This window comes from Megalobrama amblycephala, linkage group LG4, assembly GCF_018812025.1.
Source record: "Megalobrama amblycephala isolate DHTTF-2021 linkage group LG4, ASM1881202v1, whole genome shotgun sequence".
Lineage (NCBI taxonomy): Eukaryota > Metazoa > Chordata > Actinopteri > Cypriniformes > Xenocyprididae > Megalobrama > Megalobrama amblycephala.
In genome coordinates this window covers 14,467,741-14,488,420 of record NC_063047.1, presented here as the reverse complement: position 1 = coordinate 14,488,420, position 20,680 = coordinate 14,467,741, and the positions used below count along the sequence as shown (strand labels likewise).

General features: G+C 37.2%; 4 protein-coding genes across 7 annotated transcripts; 2 read left to right on the top strand and 2 right to left on the bottom strand.

Moving 5' to 3' along the window:
- Nucleotides 1-8: 8 nt before the first annotated feature.
- ftr82 (finTRIM family, member 82) lies at nucleotides 9-9,007 on the top strand. Its single transcript, XM_048187771.1, has 12 exons — nucleotides 9-730; nucleotides 2,240-2,335; nucleotides 2,757-2,990; nucleotides 3,365-3,524; nucleotides 4,038-4,094; nucleotides 4,530-4,598; nucleotides 5,141-6,677; nucleotides 8,107-8,192; nucleotides 8,306-8,395; nucleotides 8,497-8,539; nucleotides 8,621-8,699; nucleotides 8,899-9,007. Exons 1-7 carry the CDS (start codon nucleotides 146-148, stop codon nucleotides 5,659-5,661), a joined length of 1,722 nt encoding a protein of 573 aa, XP_048043728.1. The 5' UTR covers nucleotides 9-145; the 3' UTR covers nucleotides 5,662-6,677; nucleotides 8,107-8,192; nucleotides 8,306-8,395; nucleotides 8,497-8,539; nucleotides 8,621-8,699; nucleotides 8,899-9,007.
- ift22 (intraflagellar transport 22 homolog (Chlamydomonas)) lies at nucleotides 6,756-9,448 on the top strand. Of its 3 annotated transcripts, none has more exons than XM_048187774.1 (6): nucleotides 6,756-6,829; nucleotides 7,974-8,022; nucleotides 8,107-8,192; nucleotides 8,306-8,395; nucleotides 8,497-8,699; nucleotides 8,899-9,448. In XM_048187774.1, exons 1-6 carry the CDS (start codon nucleotides 6,792-6,794, stop codon nucleotides 9,045-9,047), a joined length of 615 nt encoding a protein of 204 aa, XP_048043731.1. In that variant the 5' UTR covers nucleotides 6,756-6,791; the 3' UTR covers nucleotides 9,048-9,448. The 3 variants fall into 3 exon arrangements, with proteins under 3 accessions (XP_048043731.1, XP_048043733.1, XP_048043734.1); XM_048187776.1 differs by lacking the exon at nucleotides 6,756-6,829 and adding an exon at nucleotides 7,664-7,793; XM_048187777.1 differs by lacking the exons at nucleotides 6,756-6,829; nucleotides 7,974-8,022 and having other exon boundaries at nucleotides 8,144-8,192; nucleotides 8,481-8,699.
- An 18-nt stretch (nucleotides 9,449-9,466) lies between these two features.
- atp5l (ATP synthase, H+ transporting, mitochondrial F0 complex, subunit g) lies at nucleotides 9,467-11,763 on the bottom strand. The gene is made up of 3 exons (XM_048187778.1): nucleotides 11,605-11,763; nucleotides 10,983-11,143; nucleotides 9,467-9,669 (listed from the first exon to the last, which is right to left on the bottom strand). Exons 1-3 carry the CDS (start codon nucleotides 11,654-11,656, stop codon nucleotides 9,571-9,573), a joined length of 312 nt encoding a protein of 103 aa, XP_048043735.1. The 5' UTR covers nucleotides 11,657-11,763; the 3' UTR covers nucleotides 9,467-9,570.
- Nucleotides 11,764-12,626: 863 nt separating this feature from the next.
- Nucleotides 12,627-20,232, bottom strand: pdzd3b (PDZ domain containing 3b). 2 transcript variants are annotated; one of them, XM_048187772.1, is made up of 11 exons: nucleotides 20,181-20,232; nucleotides 19,085-19,118; nucleotides 18,725-18,789; nucleotides 17,961-18,172; nucleotides 17,644-17,845; nucleotides 17,370-17,506; nucleotides 16,454-16,658; nucleotides 16,161-16,357; nucleotides 14,236-14,460; nucleotides 13,731-13,955; nucleotides 12,627-13,590 (listed from the first exon to the last, which is right to left on the bottom strand). In XM_048187772.1, the coding sequence occupies exons 1-11, from the start codon at nucleotides 20,200-20,202 to the stop codon at nucleotides 13,516-13,518; spliced, it is 1,599 nt and encodes a 532-aa protein (XP_048043729.1). In that variant the 5' UTR covers nucleotides 20,203-20,232; the 3' UTR covers nucleotides 12,627-13,515. The 2 variants fall into 2 exon arrangements, with proteins under 2 accessions (XP_048043729.1, XP_048043730.1); XM_048187773.1 differs by lacking the exon at nucleotides 20,181-20,232 and adding an exon at nucleotides 19,239-19,343.
- Between the last annotated feature and the right edge of the window lie 448 nt (nucleotides 20,233-20,680).

Below are 20,680 nucleotides of genomic sequence, written 5' to 3'. Positions count from 1 at the left end.
AGGGCTTCACTTCCTTTAATTAATAACCTGTGGAATTCAGAAACTCAAGGCTGTCTGTAGTAAAACACCAGCCACGCAGAGTTTGGCTCCTCTTTCTCTCTTGGAAACATTTCAGACGTTTGTTTTTGAATAGAGTGCAAAAAATATGGCTGAGCAATTGTCTTCAGATTACTTCAGCTGCCCTCTATGTACGGAGCTCCTGAGGGACCCCGTGGCGATCCCGTGTGGTCACAGCTTCTGCATGGACTGTATCAGCGGCTACTGGAATGAAGCTGATTACACTGGCATCTACATCTGTCCCCAATGTCGGATCACGTTCACCCAGAGACCCGTGCTGAGGCCAAATGCCACTCTCACCAAAGTTGCGGAGAAGATCAAGAAGACCGGCTTAAATTTAACGCCTCCCAGTAATGGAAGCTATGCTGGCCCTGGGGATGTTGCTTGCGACTTCTGCTCTGGAAAAAAGCTCAAGGCGGTCAAGTCCTGCCTCAACTGTCTTGCCTCTTACTGCGAAAAGCACCTGAAGCCCCACTATGAGTCTGCCACTTTCAAGAGGCACAAGCTGGTGGATGAGCTGGGGAACCTGGACCGTAAGATCTGCCCTCAGCACCAGAAGAGCCTAGAGTTGTTCTGTCGTACGGACCAGATGTGTATTTGCGCCCTCTGTACTGTAAGCGAGCACAAGGGTCATGACATAGTCTCAGCCGAAGCAGAAAGGGGTGAAAAACAGGTAAGGAAAATTGACTGCTTAATCTTTACTAAGGTTACTGAGAGGCTAGAGTGGTGACTGTGGGGTTACAAGTTAAATTTTTAAGTATATGATTATAAGTCATTTATCATATTTAATGTTCTTGAGATTGCATAAGAGAGGTTTTCCTAAAAAAAAAGCTGCCAAGAAGTCATGTAGACACACCGTATAACCGGTTCTATGTTATCGCAAACACGCTGATCCAGATCATTACAAAACACTGATGAGGAAATATGGAAAAGGGAGGAGATAATGATTAAACTGATAGAAAGGAAGCACAGTTAGTGAAACTTCTATCTAGATTAAGTTTTCTCAATACAACTCCCACTATAGGAGTCACAAAAAGGGTGTGTTCCTCTACAGTGGACAACTCAGAGGTTACTTGTTTTAAACACTGTCCAAACCTGGCTGCCTTTGTGTTTTTGTGTGAGAAAAAAATAACTGTTATGAGCAACGAGGGATGAGAAACAGGGCAGGTCTGTATTTTTTTGTAGGGAGAGGCAAGGAATGTGAATTTTAGAAAACCAGGCGGGAGCATACGGACCATCCCCAACCTCCCCCTACGCACTACAGGCGAGAAAAAAAATAGCGCACTGCTTTTTGTACCTTGACCTAAAGTCATCATAAACCTCAGCAGATGAGTATAGCTGAAAGAAATGTGAGTCAAACTTGAGTTTCACAAGAAAAACTGCACAATGAAAACTGAGTCACTGCATAAAATGACTGTGAGGACAGTGAAAACAACATTTCTCCTGAAACTATATATAGATACTGGCCAGATGTTTACTGTTCCATCAATACACCAGAGTGAATGGAAGGAAGACCTTCAAAGGTTTAAGATTTCAAAGCTTTTCCTTCAATTCATTAGCAGTGAACGAGCTTGAGAGAAGGAGGGAGCACAGCAGTTGTGTTTTTGTACTGTTTTGACTAAACTGTCATGGGTGCTGTTTAGATACAGTAATTATATCTGTAATCTAATACTTATTGCTGGCACTAATTGCAAATGGTTTGTTTGTTCTGTTAAACACAGGGAATCCCAGATTTAAGTCCTCATGTCCAATGGCACACACCACACACACAAACACACACACTTATTCACCCCCTCCCCAGATTCTCCACATTCCTTCAAGCTTATCTTGAAGAATGGTTCGGTGAGCTTGGCAAGGGGTTGCTCTGAAGCCCCCTCCTCTTTCCCTAAAGAATTGAGCGTGTGCACCTTGAAATGTCTCTTCGGCAAGCATACCCAGCTAGTTTCACATTCCTGGAGTGATTAACATTCCCCTCTCTTTTCAAAGATAAAGGCATCCATGTGAAGCAGGTTCTAGAAAAAAGCATAACACAATTATCATACGTGAAGATCGCGAAAGGACATACAGTAGTATTATATTGCTGTACATTCATAGAATTGATCAAATAACAAAAAGAGTTTGTTTTGTAATTTAATCTATGTCAACAAAGGCTAAGGTATGTTTTCTCTTGTTTCTTGGACAGAAACTTCTTGGAGTGTCCCAGGCGGAGATCAAACAAAAATGCCAGCAGAGGACCAAAGAACTGGAGGAGCTGAAGACAGCGGTGGATTCTCTCAAAGTATGTTTCAGGCTCACTTGCAACAGTTCATTTTATCGTCACTGCTCATATCGAGGTCACACTGGAACACAATAGGCCAAATAAGAACATAACTGCTTTATCTGGGCAAAGGTGATATGGCACAAGACCTTTTATCTGTAAAGTTAGTGTGTAAATGTTTCAATCTGGGAAAGCAAATAGTCCTTGTAAGTGGCCATAATTGTCCTTTTGTTCTTCATGAGGTAATCTAGATGCTAGCTCTCTAGATACATGCTGATACATGGCTTTTTTGTTGACTGCAACAGCAGCTTGAGTAATTTTAATGAGTTGTAAATGTTATCTAGAAGTTATTCTTGCAAAACCGATGCACTAAAACTTTGACATCGTTTTCTAGTAAAAGAATGGACAATGGACTCTTAAACTTGACTCATTTTTACTACAGAGCTCTGCACAAAGAGCAATGGCTGAAAGTAAGAAGATGTTTGATGAGATGATCACCTCCATTGAGAGGATGAGGTCAGAGGTCACCAAACTGATCAACATCAATGAGAGGGCTGCATTCAGTCAGGCAGAGGGACTGATGGAGCGACTGGAGCAGGAGATTGATGAACTGAAGAAGAAAGAGACTGGACTTAAACAGCTTTACAGCACTGAGGATCACATCCACTTCTTACAGGTACTTTAGGACAAGAGTTTTCAAAATGGGATCTGAGGATCCCAAGGGGATCAGAAAGAACGAGAGAAAGTATTTAAGATTCTGATTCTTAGATATTTTTAAAATAATTTGCTATAAAAACTCAGTTACATAATATCATGTTTTTTCTCCTTGTGCAATAAAAATGTCCCGTTATATATAATTGATTTATATTTTAGGAAAGGGGTTCCCCACATGGGGATCATCATATTTGACATCAAAAAGGCTTTTCAAACCTTTTGGCATCAACCCTTATGAAAGTTTCAAAGACATAAACAGTTACCCTTCCGTATAATCAAGGCTTCCACCGCTATACCACACATTGTATGTACTGAGATTTCTCTCCTTTTAAACAGAATTTCAATTATCTCTGCACCCCAACTGATGATGGCTTCATACCCAGAGTGTCTCTGAATCCGGACTTTTCCTTCAGTGCAGCCAGGAAAGCCGTGGCTGAGATCAAAGAGAAGCTGGAGGAGCTAGGCAGAGATGAACTGCGAAAGATCTCAAAATCAGGTCAGAGCACACACTGTACCGCACATCATAGTTTGGTGAAATTGCCCTTTCTTGCTGATCTAAACACACTGCCCTCTATTTTACATGAAATTGAATGGTACAGCTGAACTCAGTTTGTCTTTAAAAAGCCACATTGAGCACTTTAGTTACAGTTCATCACATATAATTTCTGGGCCAGCAGTCAGATAATCTTAAGTCTTGAAAGAATAACCAACGATTAAATAGATCAGTCTTTAACTATAAAAAATTCAGCTCTTTTGGTACCTAGTGCACATGACTTTAGCAAGGAAGTCATGTGATTATATGGAGAGTGTAAACAGGGTTTAGAGTTCCTCGACTCCCTTTCCAATTCACTGAGCAAGGTTCAAATGATAAACAAAAGAGCTATTTAGTTCTATTAATAGAGTTTGAAACAATAGGATTTAGTGCCTTACTCAGATCTGCTTGCATAAATCTAGTATGTTTAAAAAAATAATGTACTGTAAATTTCCTGATGTTTACTTTTTATAACAGTGAATGATGTACCAGTGTATACTGTGGAGAATCGTACCAAGGAGAAAAGTACCAGAGGTAAGACATAAATTAAATTATTACTTATATATTGATTTACATTAATCACACATAGTTGGAGCAAATATAGGCTAAACATGCTCTAAAAATGGCTAAATGAAAAAAAAGTACATGACAAAATACACTGGTGTTCAAATGTTTGGGGCTGATAAGATTTGTTAATGTTTTTTAAATAATTTTTCAAATTACTCTAGTTTTAGTGTCATATGATCCTTCAGAAATCATAATAAAATGCTGATTTGATGATCAAGAAACATTTCTTACTTTTATCAATGTTGAAAACACTTGCGCTGCTTATTTTTTTTGTGGAAACCATGATACATTTCTTTTAGGATTCTTTGATAAATAGAAAGTTCAAAAGAACAGCATTTAAAAATCTGGTAGTGTACATATGGGATATTGCATAATAAAGTGTGTGTTTCTCTTTGTGTTCAGTTAAAGAAGTTCATACAGTGGACAGTTCACCTCCTGCAGAACCCAGGACCAGATCTGAATTTCTGAAATGTAAGTCTCTAAAAAAAAATCATGATTTTCATATTTTCAAATCCAAATGTTTGTCAGTTCACACCTTGTGTTTGTCACAATTAGGGGATGCACAATATAACAGTATAATATTGGTTGTAGATAGATATTAAAAATATACTGGAAATTTAATAATTGACGCTCATTTTCTCTATTTTTATATTTAAATCATCTAACTATCAATTTATATTTAGATCACTTAATCACTTAATCTTCAAAAACAGTAATAATTTAACAACATCTTTAGCAAATCTTAAAATAAATATAAATTTTTCATAATGCACATTATGGTGTTGTGAAACAGTATAGAATTAATATTGTCATTTTATTTGTTGTCAGCCACAACATGAAAATAATCAGCTTATCTGTACTGACCAGAATTTTAATATTGTTCCTAGTCCCGATGACTTTTTCCGACATTATTACTAATTAAATCAGAAGAATTTAATTATGTACAGACGCAGATATGCAAAGATCTGTTAAAAGCAACACATTAAAGCCTTCATCTTTCTACTCATCTCCAGACTACTGTCAGCTGAGACTAGACCCCCACACGGCGCATAAGGAGCTGTACTTATCTGAAGGAAACAGGAAGGTGATCAGAACCCGAGACCTGCAGCCATACTCAGAAAACCAAGATCGCTTCGATAGCTTTGCCCAGGTGCTGTGTCGTGAGGCTCTGTCAGGTGGCCGTTTCTACTGGGAAATCGAGTGGAGTGGAGAATTCTCGATTGGAGCGGCCTATCGGGGCATTAGCCGTAAGGGTAAAGGCTCCCTGTGCTTGCTGGGCTACAACGATAAGTCTTGGAGCCTCCTCTGCTCCGACACAGGGTACTCGGCCTGGCATAACAGGGTAGACAAGGCTGTTAGTGGCCCACACTCTTCGAGAATAGGGGTCTTTCTGGACCACTCTGCAGGGGTGTTGGCCTTCTACAGTATTGGTGAGACTATGACACGTCTCTATCGTTTCGAGACCACATTTACTGAGCCCCTCTATCCTGGGTTCGGAGTTGGAACGTCAGTCAAGATCTGTCAATTAAAATGAACACTACACGAGTCGTGTGCTTTTCAAGAATCTGAAGTGAAGGACAGACATTTTTGCTCTTTGTTCTATGATTTTATTTTTACTCTGTCTTTTATGTTGAATGCCATTTGTCAGCTGTCATTTAAACAATTTTAACAGGTTTTGAAGGAATTAAGTAACTTTTCAGTAATGATCCTATCTATAATGTTCTCCTTAAATGAAGAAAACCTTTAAAGATGCTAAAATCCTCTTAAGTTAATGTTATTTTGAATGCGTGTATCCAAAAGCAAGAGATATTCTCATTGTCATTGTAAAGCAACATTATTCAGCAATGCCATCTTTATATTTCAATAAAATTTTAAAGTTGTTATACATAATGGTCTCTCATGAAATAATAATGTTCATGAAACAATTCTAGTCATCTTTCGGTAAATATCCTCAGTTTGTGTTTTTGCTGCTGAACCACCTTTTCACCAAATTTTAACAAAAAATTATAACTATTTGACATTACATTGTCTACTAAGGACAGAAGATCATCTTAGTTTAAAACAAGACACCTATGACACCTATTTATCTACATTACCAAAGTTCATCTGATTTAAAAAAATTGTGATCAAGTTTTATTACAATGTGGGGATTGTGAATGATCATCATGACTGAGGAAAATGCTGTTAAATGCTGACTCACTGAGGATGTGCATTGTAGAAAGCTGTAACTGGCCATAATGTAGTACCTGCACACACACAGTCCTCTTCGGCTGGAGTCAGTCATTCAAAGGGTTTTTATAGACTAGAACATAAAACATAACATCAACATGAAGGATCTGTTCTAAAAACCTACCTAAAATGATCAGAAGGATACAACTTTTTTCCAACACAAATACTTTCTAACAATCCCAGATTCACAGCTCTAATAAAAGTATAACATGGCCACATACTCATAGGTGTTTAACATGTTTAACAATTGCTGGAGGTCAAAGGTCGCTGTTTTGCTGGTGGTAGAGGGCGTTCCTACTGCTGGATGCTCTGAATTTATTGGTAAGAAAGAAATACTAACAAATGACATGAACTGGAAGTTCTACATTCTAGGGGAGAAAGTGTTTGTATAATCACTGCAGCAATGAGTAATGCGTCACACCATGACCAACTTACATGTTGAATCAAACACAGTTTCTGACACGCTTTTCAAAGTAGGCCTATCTCTTTTTTGTGAACTATTCTTTGAAACTTGTCGATACTAATATCCTCTGAAGGTAACGTTACTAAGGTTTTTTGTAACATACCGCATAAAGTTTATACGTTTGTTAACAGCTTTGTGATAGCTTACCCGGTTTAGTTTTTAAAACGCCTTCACTTGGGCGTACATGTTGTTTTGCAGACACCTTTTTTTTGACGACAACCTGCTCTGGGGTGAGTTTCCCGAAAGCATCGTTGGTAAACCATGGTCGTAACTCCCATTGAACTCTATTGGTAACGACCGAACTTGCGACCATAGTTCGCTTTGGGAAACGCACCCCTGGGCAGTTCATTTGATGACATGATGGCAGATTGGTAGATGATATCAACAGATGTGTGCTGTCCTCGTGTGGCTACAAGAGGAAATACAACTTAACAACGCCACTTTAGGCGATGGAAATCACTTTTTAGGATCGCGTTTAGGACATGGAATTCAAGTCTGTAATATGATATACGTGTTGATTTCAAAAACCAAAAGCTGATTCACAAAATTCTGAAAAATTCAGATTTTTTTTTTTTTTTTGTAAATTCTGTTAAACTATTATTACAATATGAGTATATTTCGTAAATGCAGAGAAACAAGCTGTTACTTATGTTTTAAAAGTTGTCATCTTTTCATCTTATCTTATCATTTATGTCCCATTGTCTTAAACACAGTGGTTGTCTTAAAAAGTTATTCATACTTCCTAAAAACTAACTGGCTAACTAAATTCGTATTTCTATTTGCTGCGGCTATTTTGTAATCGATAAATTAATTAATTATTTTCTTTATTTTTATTAAGAATTTATTTTCAATTAATATGAAGGTTAGCGAATCTGCGACGTGTGTTTTACCTTCTGCATAATTGCCTTGGAAACGAGTTGTTTATGTTAGCCATGAGCTAACCCACCATGCGCTTCATCTAGCTGCCTATCGATGTATGTTGGTAGAAATATCGCACTGATTTGACACGTTAATTAAACATTTTATATTTCGTTTATTCATTTTTTTATTTTGTACACGTCAAATGGTTGTCTTTGTTAGTAAGTAGCTCGCTAGCTATGTTAGAAAAATAGGTCTCTAGTCAAAAATCTCTCCCTTGTCTTTTTATTCTCAAGATACGTCAAGATGGTCAAGGTGAAAATATTATTTATTGGACCAAACGAGGTAAACCGTTTGAATGTGTGTAGAATGCGGTGTATATTTAATTATTTGGTGTAGATCACTAATTTTCATATTTCATATTGACAGTGTGGAAAAACAGCATTGGCCAATTTTCTCTCTGACACAACGGAATCAATTGGAGCTGATTATTACAGCCCAACACAAGGCGTCAGGTGGGTTGACTTTAAAGATTTAGTTGCAACATATATATAAATGTTTAGGATGCCTGGCCAAACCTTTTGATTTTGTTAGATACTCAAATATGACATTTAATTTCTGTCTTTAGGATACTAGAGTTTGAATCACACAGTTTATCTAATGGCAACAAAAATTCAGCATGTGAAGTGGAACTATGGGATTGTGCGGGAGATTTCAAGTAAGATGACCAAATGTAGACCACTTTCCTGAACCAGATTTAAGTTATCAAACCATTCTTTTGTTTCTTGAGTGAATTCATTTAGTATTGTATGTGCGCAGGTTTGAATCATGCTGGCCAGCTTTAATGAAAGACTCCAATGGGGTAGTTATTGTATTTAACCCAGATGTGCCCAGCCATCTAAAGGAAATCGAGACCTGGCACAATACATTCATCTCTTCACAGGGACTACTGGAGGCCCAGTGTCTGCTCATTGCCCATCATAAACCAGGGAGCGGGGCTGACACTAACCATCCACCATTAGGTAACTTGTCCTCTCTTTACAGTATAAGTGTGTCAGCATTTAAGGCTGTTGAATTCATGTTACTGCAGCTGTTATTTGCTTTTTCGATTTATTTTCTGAACTACCCTTCAAAAATTGCTGATGGTAAAAATTTGAGTGCATATGACATTTAAGAAAAAAAAGTTTATTTTATTACTTATTTAACTTATCCTCTGTGTAGCCCCACAGTTAAACAAGCTGCCTCTCATTCACTCAAACCTTGAGGAAGACCCTGAAGATGTCCGACAGGAGTTCCACAAATACTTGGGAAATGTTATGCGGATGCTATCGGAAAAACAGGAGCGTGAAGAGATGTCAATTATTACATAATTGTATTTTTATTTTTTTGTATATGCCCAGATAAATCTATATCCCACATAATGTATACACATGCATGCATTTTTATTCCCGTGAAAAATCTTGTTAGCCCCATCTCGCGTAACAGTCTGGGAGATGGAATCTCTCATAGTGGTCAATATTAGATCCATCCCACAATTTAATTTTCACTCATTTTAGTCAAGACAAGAGAACACATTTTGGTTCTGTAGTGAAGTGTGCTCTCAAAGGGCTGAGCTCAGATTTGTCTACAAGTAAAAAACAACAACAAAAAAATACTAAACTGTGATGGAAACTATTGATCATCATCCTAGAGTTCAACAATATTGTAATTCACTTTACCATTATCCTGGCTCCACTGACTAAGATGTAATTAAAGGCCTATTGGAAGTAAAGAAACATGAAAGCCGTTCTTTCTTTAATAATATTCATTTATTTAGTTCCTGGATTCCAAGAATTCTGATAAAGAAGGGAACAGACAAAAGCAACGAGAAAAGGCAAACAGGACAGTCCACAATTATACATCATAGCCAATAATGCCTCCCTTCCCAATGATCTCCCCGATGTAGAACCACATCAGAACTTCTGTGGTAACAAGTCCATTCCTCAGAGCATCCTGTAGTGAAAAAAGAAAGGAAATAAAAGTGATGAGAAACATTACATAAACATTCTTGGAACCAAACAATGATAATGAACAAATAAATATTACTCTGTAACAATGAAATGTACCTACAGTATAATAAAAGAACAGGCACAGGCTGATACAACAGCTAAATCGAGCTTCCATTTACTAGAAAATATTATATAGTTGAAAAAGCAGATAGGAATTGTAATCCAGTATCAAATTCACTGCCGCATTATTCAAATATATACATTATATACACACACAGTACATACATAGTGTATAGGCTTCAATTTTTATTTTTATTTTTTTTACATAAATGTTTTTTTTACATAAAAGTCTTTCCTAATTATTTTGTGCCGACTAGGGCTGCAACAACTAATCAATAATAATCGATAATGAAAATCGTCGACAACGAACGTCATTATCGATTAGTCGTGTCTTCCCACCGTGCACGGAAAACTTCCACCAGTCGCGTCAAATGTAATGTTTAACATGGCTTGGGGTCAGGCGCTTTGACAGAAGCGTGTGCCGTTTTACGTGTGATACGTTTTCTCAGCGCAAAACTTTCATTTTATGGTTATATCCTCATCTGTAAATGTTACAAATTAGCATGAGTATTTCCATTTTGCATGAAGGCTTGTTGTGACTGTCTGCATTAAACTTCAGACTTTACTGAATGAGCGCCGGCGCACGCATGCGCGTCAAACAGACGGGATGCATTAGACAGGGAGACAATTAAAATTCAGTACAAAAATATTAATTTTGCTGAAATACCTGTTGTTGGACGTTAAATTTCATTTAAAAAGTCATGTTATTCAAGTATTTTATCAGAGTGGTAACTAAAGGGATAACTGCATGTAACTGAATATAAATGTAAGACATTTCTTACATTTACAGGACAAAGAAATGACACTAACAGGTTACTGTGTCCAGAGTGAATGTGTGTGTTCCTCTTATCTGTTAACACTGAGTTTGTGTTTTTCTTTATTATCTTCATTTTTAATGTAGGGATTTAAACTGTCTATTTGCTTTATAGCTCTTTTGAATATAGCATAGATATATTCACTATACATGTTTTCATAGCATTAAGTTGGCACATTTGTTTGAAGGACAGCATCGGGCAGGATATCGAATAAAAGCAAAGAAGAAAATTGGTCTTTTTACCCAATTAATCAAAAAAATAATCGGCCAACTAATTGATTATCAAAACAATCGTTAGTTGTAGCCCTAGTGCCGACGTTGTCGGGCTTCAGGGAAAAGTTTGATTTGAAAGGCAAACCAGAATTTAAAGTATCCATACTAACCCTGACTGTGGTCTGACCGAGCCGTCCTGACTGGAAGCTCTTGAGGAGATCTTGGAAGCCGCTGATGGCCTTGGGGATCTCGGCAGGGGTGGGAGGCACCAGCTCCACACGGGCGTAATACCAGAATGTGGCTAGCCGGGGCTTGGAGTAGTTCACAGCAGCTGCAAAATAACAATATCAACGTAAACATATATAATATATAAATCATATTCAGATATGAAGATTAACGTCAGAAAGCAAAGGCCAAATGAACAACAAAAGCGTCTGAGTTGAATCTAGCTACACACACAATGACATTGGGCGACTGTTCTGCCACTGTCAACTTCAGCATAACGCTGCTGTAGAAGTGCGAGCTAAGCATTCAGAATGAATTGACAGCTTTATACAATACAAAACACTAAAACTTTAAATAACACAACTGTTGGTCATTTGCTTGCACAAAACGTCAGCGTATTATCACACGTGTTGTGTATATAATAAATGTACTGTTTGATCTAATGCATGATTTGCTCATTAACGCGGCCTGTTCTAACAGCTGCGGAAACCAGAAGCACTCAACTCGAAACAAATAGTACAAAGAAATAAATCTTCTACAGCTTAAGTAAAAGGTAATTATTCTTACCGCCGACCAACGTTGGCACTTTAGCCACCAGTTTCTGTACCGCCTGGGCCATGATTTCTGTGAACTGTGAAGGTTTATTCGCCGCTTCTCTCCACAAACCGGGGCCCTTCAATGAATGTCACCTCCAGCGAAGGACCCTTCAATCGAGGAGGTAGAATATACGCCTGACGGAAATTTCGAGCATGCCTATAAATACATCTATAAAGCCTACATGTTGTAATGTTGAACAAAAAATACTATTTATAAAAATAAAAATGGTTTAAACCTGACTAAAAATTAAGCACCGTATTAAGCACGGATATAAATACTTTTACATAAATAGCAGCGGCATAAAACGGCCGACTAAGTGCGTCTGCTAATGCTCTAAACGGGTAGCCTATATTATCTTCCATGTATCAGTGTTGTAAAGGAAAATAGTGTTATATTAATTAATTTATTATTAATCAATGATGCGTCCATCAGGAGCCTTAATCAGTACAACAAGAACACAATTTATTTCCTGAATCATTCATAGAGAGACATTTATTTACATTTATTATTTTTTCATTTGTAATGTTAATTTATTTAACATTTATATTTGGGAAAAAAAGAAAAAGACATTTGACCCCATTTAAATGATAATTTATTAAGGATGAAAATGACACAATGCAAAAATGGCAAATTCATAAATCATAACCTGGCACAACATATAGTGAGCACCTATGGTGAGCACATGTTAAAATACTGTTGCAATAGATAATACTTCACAGAAACACAGAAATTATCATTGTTAATATCTTCCTGCTACTTCCAGACAAATCTTAACCTTATATTCACAGCACTATGAAAGATTATGCAGAATTGGGATCGTGCCAAAAATTGTGTTTCATACAGAAAAACTGTGTTGAACTGCAAAAGTAGTATAGTCAGTGGTGTAAAGTATTTAAGTAAATGTAATTATTGATTGTACTTAAATATCTTTTTTTGGCTACCTTGTAGTTTTACTGAGTATCAAAGATATTAGCAACTTTTACTCTCTACTTGACTACATTTTTGAAAAAGTAAATGTACTTTTTACTCCACTACATTTGTGATGAGTAATGCAATTACAAATTACATTTTTCATGGCAGCTAACTTTTTCTGCAGCAGTTTATTTCTGCTATAAAGAAGTGATATCGCCATCTAAGGGAATTGAAGATACTATATCTTGTGCGTTTTACCTTTACTCGCCCAAACTTGTCAACAAGGCTACTTTACGTGAATGTGAGTGCATTAGCAGGTAGTTGCTGAATCGCAGGAAATGATGTCATGACTGCAGCCCGTGATGAGGTCAAAACCAGCACATCCAGTGCAAGTAGACTTTGACTTTGACTTTATTTTCCTTAACATTATTTTATTTATCCGCTATATTGACGAGACCTTTTTGAAGGATATTGGTTTACTAATGGCCTTTTTGTACATTTGAGCTTTACTAAGACTTGAGTGTTTATAGATGTTTAAGAGACTCAACCTTAATTTATTGCAATTTTGAGGTGTTCAGTTTGATTTTAGAAAATAAAAATGATTTCTTATCTTACAAATTCAATTGTTTCTTTTTTTAATGGCATGTCTCCTAGGTGTCGAGGACTAGTGCATCTTTGAACCTACATTCAGTATGAGTAAAATACTTAAGTGCTGTTAAAATCAGATACTCTTAAGATTTTTATACTCAAGTCGTATTGGAACTGGTGACTTGTAACTTGTAATGGAGTCATTTACTTTCACTTGGAGTCTGTACTTTTACTCAAGTATGGTTTTCAGGTACTCTTTACCTGAGTATAGTTCAGAGAAATTAGCTACCCATTGAAACTCTATTTAAAGATCATTCTCAAAGTACTAATCTCATTGACATTATCAGGACTGTTTTATGGTCATCCCAACTATAACTAGGACTAAGTCCGGTCATCAGACAAGTCATCAGTCTTTGGTGTTGGTGGTTCAGCAGCACTTGAAACATTTTCCTCCACCTGTAAAAATGGTACATGAACGAATATAAATAAAGTTAATTAAGATGATGTATTTACTTATACGTTGAGTGTGTGTGTGTGTGTGTGTGTGTGTGTGTTACACTCATGCAATTAATCAATATAGATACATTATTGCATACCTCAGAAATTGTTGCTAGTTTGTTCACAGTGATTGGCTTCCCATTCTTCTTTAGCCAGTCATAACCTTTCTGATCTACTACTAGTAAAGAAAGAGTGACTCCTCCTCTCTTTACATGTAAGATCACATCCTCCACAGACTCTTTCTCCACATTCTGTCCATTCACCTCCACCACCACATCACCCTGAAGGAGACCTGATCCCTCTCCTGGGCCTCCCGCTGCTACCTAAAAATATAAAGTAATAAACACTGTCCTGTTTACTTGAAATTATATATTTTACTTGTAGTATGTCAGATCATGTAACTGAGTTGCAGCACTGTTCTTCTATTGACCGTTTGTGTAATTTCTAACAAATGATGACACCTGGATAGGTAGCCTAGGGCTGAGTATACTTTTGTGAAGAATTCCCACAGATCCAGAACAAAGCTTCATTTCTATCCAGTCCTAACATCTGAAGTCAGTATCGTCTAAAGGCTGATTTGTCAGTGAATGGGTTTCATTGTACCTGGCTGATGAAAGTGCCAGGTTTCTGTTGGACGCAACCCAAATGGAAGCCAAAACCAGCCGAGCCCCTCTGCACTATACAGCGTCTAACATTAGGATCAATCTGCACATCCTCCTCAGGCTCAACAGGGGGCACTGCAGGCTTCAGCGACATTGGGATTTCCTTTTTCTCCTCAGGGCTAGCAGATGTAACATCCACACAGAACAGCAAAGGGGAGAGGTCCAACTGAGAAAGAACGATACATGGACGTGAAACAGACAAGTAGACAAACATGCATAAGGAAAAGACGATCTACTTTTAAAACATTGGTGTTTTACAATAATAATGATGAAAATTTGTTGATGAATTCATCCTTTCATTGATTTATCAATCTACCTATGGGTGATTCTGCAGTTTGGTGAACATAAAGAAAATTTTTTTATCTTTAAAAGTTTTTGTTGTTCACTTTTTTTCATTTTTAAGTCAAAGGTTTAAAGGTGGTACAGAGGTTCTTTTCGTCGACTGAGTTTTTGAAATGAGCGCATGCTTAAGAACAACCCCCCTCCTTCACAGCTCTTTTAAAGGGAACGCCTCCCAAAACTCGTGCACGAGTATTGAAGCACGAGTGTTTACCACCGGCATTCGCTGTGTTATTAAGCCGGGCACACATTTAACGACTAGCTAAAACATTCTAAGACTATGCTCAACATACAGCGATAGTTTCCTGCTCCTGAAGCAGATTTATATACTTTCACATGGAATTTGAACACCGACTGTAATCGCAGACTGAACGCAACTGGCTCTGACTGGACGCGTTTGAGCGCGATCAGTCATCAGTATCAATTTACATTCATAATCGGGCTTACAATCGTTAACTTAGTGGATTCATTATGTCGGACTCACCGCAGGTAACTCATAATCTGCAGTTGTTACTCCTGTCTCCTGACAAAAACATTGCATGTGGCGCCTGTGGAGTGTGGAAAGTTACTGGAGCGCGCAGCCGCGCACGTCTCGCACAAGGAACGTCATGGCAGTGATTGACAAGCCAGAGGACCAATCGTGTAAACGATTGGCTGATGTTTTTAAGGCCCTACCTCGTGCACAGATGATGTATATTAATAATATTCCTTTCAGTGCACCTAATAAATAGTCTTTTATCAGTTAGTAAAGACAGTTTCAAGTAATATTGCAAAAATGTATAAAACAAAACATCCTCTTTAGCACCTTTAAATCAAAATATTTAATATATCTTCAATACATATTTTCAAATATCATTCAATAAATATTTGTGTTATTTTTATCATAAAGAATTGCTCAACTTTTATTGGCATATTTTGCTAAAGTTACATTTGGCGGTATGGCTCTGTTCTAAATTCCCTGTCCTTTTTATGAGTTCCATGAAAAACAAAAACAGGGAACAGCAGCACCTTCTGGGGACAACCTCCAATATTTTTTAAACTAGGAAAGCAGTGCAAATCCTCCCATTGAGAACAGAGCATGTATCAATGACAGAATGACATTGATTAAGTTAAAAGAAACTTTGAGGAGCTGTGGGAGAAAGTGGGTGCAAAGCAGCATGCAGTGGAAGCAGTCAAGCATGCAGACTGAAACTGCATTGAAGTAATGCGCCCTGTTTGAGAGTTGCCAATTGAGTGCATAGGAATCGGATCAGCTGATATGGGTGGGGCTGGAATTTGCCAATCAGCTGATGTCAGCTGATAGCAGAGCTTGACTATGAGGTCTGCCTGAACTAACGCAGAATGCTTAATTAATATCCACTTTGGTTGATCAAAGTCATAATCAGAACTTTATTCCTGTGACATATTTTTAAACATTTGATAAATATATAATTTGAAGAAGCTTAATTTTTTTCAAGAAATCAAAAGTGCCCATAATGAAAGAATCACCCTCATATTACTATTTATTTGATGACTTTGTATATTCACCTTAGTGTAGAAGTCTTTCCCCTGAGGTGTGATAGTTGTGAGAGTGACCTGCTGCCCACTCTGTCTGATTTTGCTGACAACTTCTTCATGACTCAGTGAGTCTGTGGATTCTCCATTCACTTGAAGAAGCATCTCACCTTCTTTAACACCTCCTAGTTCAGCAGGGCTGCCATTATCCACCTCTCTCACCATGTGGACTGTATAAATCAAACATAAATATGAAGAATGCAAGCCATTTGTCTAGCTGTTAGCAGATGAGTTAGTACATGTCAAAGTGTGTGTTTGCCTCTCACCAGTGCGTCCTGCACCAGCCTTCTCCTGCCTGAGCAAGAAGCCGTACCCTTCCGGCCCCAATACCAAATGCAGTCTGCGGGGCCGATACGGCATGTTCTCTGCATCAGCCATGGCTGGGAGAATGGGCATTTTCCTACGGGCATAACTCTTCTCACTGTCGCTGTCAATCACCAGCACTGTCATGTGATTACTGCACTTCTTCACCTGGAAATATCATCACCATAATGTGAGTGACAAAATGTCTAACATGAGTTTGACACAGCAGAGAACTGTAAAAATGTTTGCAATTGAAAAAAAGAAAAGAAAAAAAACTTGTAAATTAGTTAACTGTGAGTTACCTTACAATATACAGTGAAACAATACATTAATAATGTAACATTTATGGTTGTTAGAAGTACAAACCTTGAATTGCCATATAATTTACTATGAAAAATAGTCACACAATGATCATATTTTGTTTCTTCTTATTTTTGCAATCAGTAATATACATTACGGAGTTTTTTATAAAAAAACTCTGTTATTAAGTTAATGTTTGTTGCTTTATTTTAGTGTCTTTGTGCAAGAACTGGACATGTTTTTTCAGCAGGCAACTTTGTTTTACCGTCTACATGTATTCATACGGTGGCTATTAGTAAAAATCTAATTTTTCTATATAATTTTTTAATTCTATAATGGTATTTTAACATTATATTACTTGCCGAAATATATGGTTATAAGTACAGGCACCAATATGTCATCCTATGATATGTCACACACACACACACACACACACACACACACACACACACACACACACACACACACACACACACACATATATATATATGAATTTCTGGTAACCACAGCTGCTGTTTTTTTAACCATAAATCTAACAGTATATTTTTTACAGTGTATCCAAAGCAAGTCCTTGCTTACCATTTTGCTGATGGCAGAGTGTGTGAGTTCAGAGGTCATGGCACCATCCATCCAGATCAGCCGGTCACCTTTCCTCACTCCTGCCTTCTCTGCGGCACCTCCTTTCGCTGGGCTTACAGTGAATTTACCTTTCTCACCTACACCACAGATAAACCAGAAAATATGCATTTCACCTTTAACCTCTCTTCTTTTAGAAAGGACGTTACAAACAGCATTACAGAAAGGTCATATTCTGAACATGTTGATTTCAAATGTAGGATACAGCGGTTCTTACCTTCCACCGGCAGTATGTTGAGGCCCAGGCCAGGTGCTTCTTTCTTGATGTGGCAGAGACGAGGAGGCCTCCATCCTTCTCCACGGCTGGCTTTAGCCAACTCTCTAAGGTCAAGACCCTCAGAAATAGCCTGGTCGTAGCTCTTTTCATCTAACACCAGGAAGCAGAACTGTGATCCACTCACCTGAATCCTACGGGCCACCTGAGAAGGAGACAAACATAATAAAGTAGTCTTTTTACAAAGCTTGATACAAAAAAATAGCCTGTACAGTAAAAAAAAATACAATAATTGCAAAATAAAGATCATGACCTCTCACCTCCATGTGTTCCACGTCGTCAACAAACATCTCATTGACTTCAAGCAGGCGGTCCCCATCCCTGAGCCCACTCCTCACTGCCACACCCAATGATTCCAGCTGCCTGATTATGTGACCCTGCCGCCCTCTTTCCACACGCAGATTGAAGCCAAAGGTTTCTCCTTCTTCCCTCCTCAGCACGCACAAACGTGGTGTGGGATTTGACACACTTTCTGTCAGCACAGAATGGAGTTAAACAACAGACTGTACACTTCACGGTACTATATATAAATAAACTATAATACATTTTAGCAATGGTTTGTATTTGTATTATTCTGTGCTGTATTTTTTACTCTGATAATAAAATATACAGTCCCACTTTATATTAGGTGACCTTAACTGCGGCGTAAAACATGTATGTACAAGTGCATCAAATGATTAATTTAAATGTTAGTACATAGTAGTTAAAGACACCTAAGTGGGAACAAATATATATTTGGTATAGATCAGAGATTCACAAACTTTTTATGTTAGCCTCTTTGATCTTAAATGTTTATCTGAAGTCCACAATGAGATTTTAAGTTAATATTTCAATCACATTTTCATATTTGTGGTTCTCTGATGTTGGTTAATGGTCACATGACATACAGGTAAACAAATAAAATACTTAACATTTTTAGTAAATGCACAATGAACAACAACAAAACAGCACAATAAAATCATTTAAATCCTTCTAAATCGCAAAGTACCTAAACTAATAATATGTAATACAAAATCTCACTAACCTGTATCATCTGCAGTCACCATGGCTGGATTGTCTATTCCCTCCTTGGGATTGAAGGTAAACCTCCTTAGTGAACATAAGAACAGGTTAAGGAATGAGTTTTTGCCCTCTGATAAGTTCTATACACAAGCAGCCAATGAGATCCAGTGCACTACCATAAACAAGTCAATATACCCTCTGCAGAGTTACTTCACTGACAATATTTTAGATAGTAGGCACTCAGAGATCTGATGAAGCCATAATGTGAGGCGTGACCGTCCATGTGCATGCTTATCAAACCAGAAAGCACAAAGTCAAAAGCTGTACAGCATGTGTGAATGTGTGTCTGTGAAGGGACACGAGCCATAAAAACATTACTTACTCTGTCAGCTCCATGACATCCTGCAGCACTGCACCTAAAGTAACGAGGGAGACAGAAGAACTAGAAATGGTGAAAAGTCGAACACCTCAAATTCCTTGACAAAAAACACTCAAAGTCAAAGATCAGTCATTTTGCTTTAAAAATTACACTTTACCTCTGGATTTCATAAACAGATCTTGACTCAGAAAATGTGGTTACAGCTCATCTGCTCTGACTTCCCTTTATACTTGATTCCACAGTGAGAACATGTGATGTTTGTTAGCTAAAAATAATCAAAATAGTGTTTTCTGTCGGTTGATAGGCTTTGATTAAACACCTTAGTTAAATATGCTTTGGAATGGATGACCGAGGTCGCTATCTATTGCCAATCAACTAAGGATTTTATATTGTTGACAATCACAGATTTATATTAAGTACAGAACATGTCAAGTATGGCATGGTAAGTCATGTCATTGCATTCTGCACAATACTTAGTTTATAGTTTAAGGTGACTCATGGTCAATTTCAAAAGTCACAGGTTAAAAACTGGAAATGTTATAAAAACAAAGAAAATGATACAATGGAGACTGGTTGTATTTTGTCTCATATGTAAAATCACAGATCCATAATTACATTTTTTCATGTTGCATTTTGTCCTCAACAATGTTAAACAAACAGACCCCAGTGGCCTTGAGTTCACACAAACACCAAAGTGTTTCCCATAAAATAAAATAAAATAAAATAAAATAAAATAAAATAAAATAAAATAAAATAAAATAAAATAAAATAAAATAAAATAAAATAAAATAAAATAAAATAAAATAAAATAAAATAAAATAAAATAAAATAAAATAAAATAAAATAAAATAAAATAAAATAAAATAAAATAAAACAAAACAAAACAAAACAAAACAAAACAAAATAAATATGTAGGAACAGCCGTGATCATCAGTCTGTAAATTCCACCCAGACTAACACAAAACTTTTTTCCCCATGCTTACACATTTTTACAAATAACGATTTAACATTGGCCATTATTCATATGGATGAATAATCTGAATTAAAAACATAGTGCAATCTTTCAAAACAGAAAGAAAAAAAAATGGTGAAGAGGTACCTGAGTTTTCTCCTCGTCTCATAGCAGCGTCAGTGGAAGATGTAGGTGTCAGGAACACATTGAGCTGAAGTGGATTCACTTCTCTTATGTGTTCGTCATCCTGCTCCACTTTTAATGATTAATCTGGTGTGCTCACAAAGAGGGGCATTCTGTTCCTGACCCCTGGGTGTAAACCACACACAGTCATTCTCTCTGTAAATCTCACACCTGCACTGTATCAGCACTCAACACAACATCCCTTATACAACTTCGCTGCATGGGCTGTTGCAAAGACTATACATTGACTTATGCTACTGCTTATGCTTTTAAGAGGCCGTGAGGATAATAGTTTAAAAACAAATGCATATAAGGCAAGAAGCAATATAAAAGATGGAAGAGAGCCTATGAGGGGAAGCAAGATGAAATGTGTCTCCTCTCTTAAGGAGACAGTGCTAACCCACTAAGTTTTTATCTTTTCTGAGAAAGTGTAATCAGGATAATTAGAGGAATAATGAAATCAA

Bases quoted from the DNA above. Each gene is read 5' to 3' on its own strand.
- ftr82 (XM_048187771.1), top strand. From the start codon at position 146: ATGGCTGAGCAATTGTCTTCAGATTACTTCAGCTGCCCTCTATGTACG. The intron at 2,336-2,756 runs GTATGTTTCAGG...TTTTTACTACAG, and splicing joins CAGCGGTGGATTCTCTCAAA to AGCTCTGCACAAAGAGCAAT. The intron at 4,095-4,529 runs GTAAGACATAAA...CTTTGTGTTCAG, and splicing joins CAAGGAGAAAAGTACCAGAG to TTAAAGAAGTTCATACAGTG.
- ift22 (XM_048187774.1), top strand. From the start codon at position 6,792: ATGTTGAATCAAACACAGTTTCTGACACGCTTTTCAAA. The intron at 8,023-8,106 runs GTAAACCGTTTG...TCATATTGACAG, and splicing joins TATTTATTGGACCAAACGAG to TGTGGAAAAACAGCATTGGC. The intron at 8,396-8,496 runs GTAAGATGACCA...GTATGTGCGCAG, and splicing joins GATTGTGCGGGAGATTTCAA to GTTTGAATCATGCTGGCCAG.
- atp5l (XM_048187778.1), bottom strand. From the start codon at position 11,656: ATGGCCCAGGCGGTACAGAAACTGGTGGCTAAAGTGCCAACGTTGGTC. The intron at 11,144-11,604 runs GTAAGAATAATT...GTTATTTTGCAG, and splicing joins AGTGCCAACGTTGGTCGGCG to CTGCTGTGAACTACTCCAAG. The intron at 9,670-10,982 runs GTTAGTATGGAT...TTTTCACTACAG, and splicing joins TCGGTCAGACCACAGTCAGG to GATGCTCTGAGGAATGGACT.
- pdzd3b (XM_048187772.1), bottom strand. From the start codon at position 20,202: ATGAGACGAGGAGAAAACTCAG. The intron at 17,846-17,960 runs GTGAGAGGTCAT...TCTCCTTCTCAG, and splicing joins ACGACGTGGAACACATGGAG to GTGGCCCGTAGGATTCAGGT. The intron at 13,591-13,730 runs GTATGCAATAAT...CCATTTTTACAG, and splicing joins AACTAGCAACAATTTCTGAG to GTGGAGGAAAATGTTTCAAG.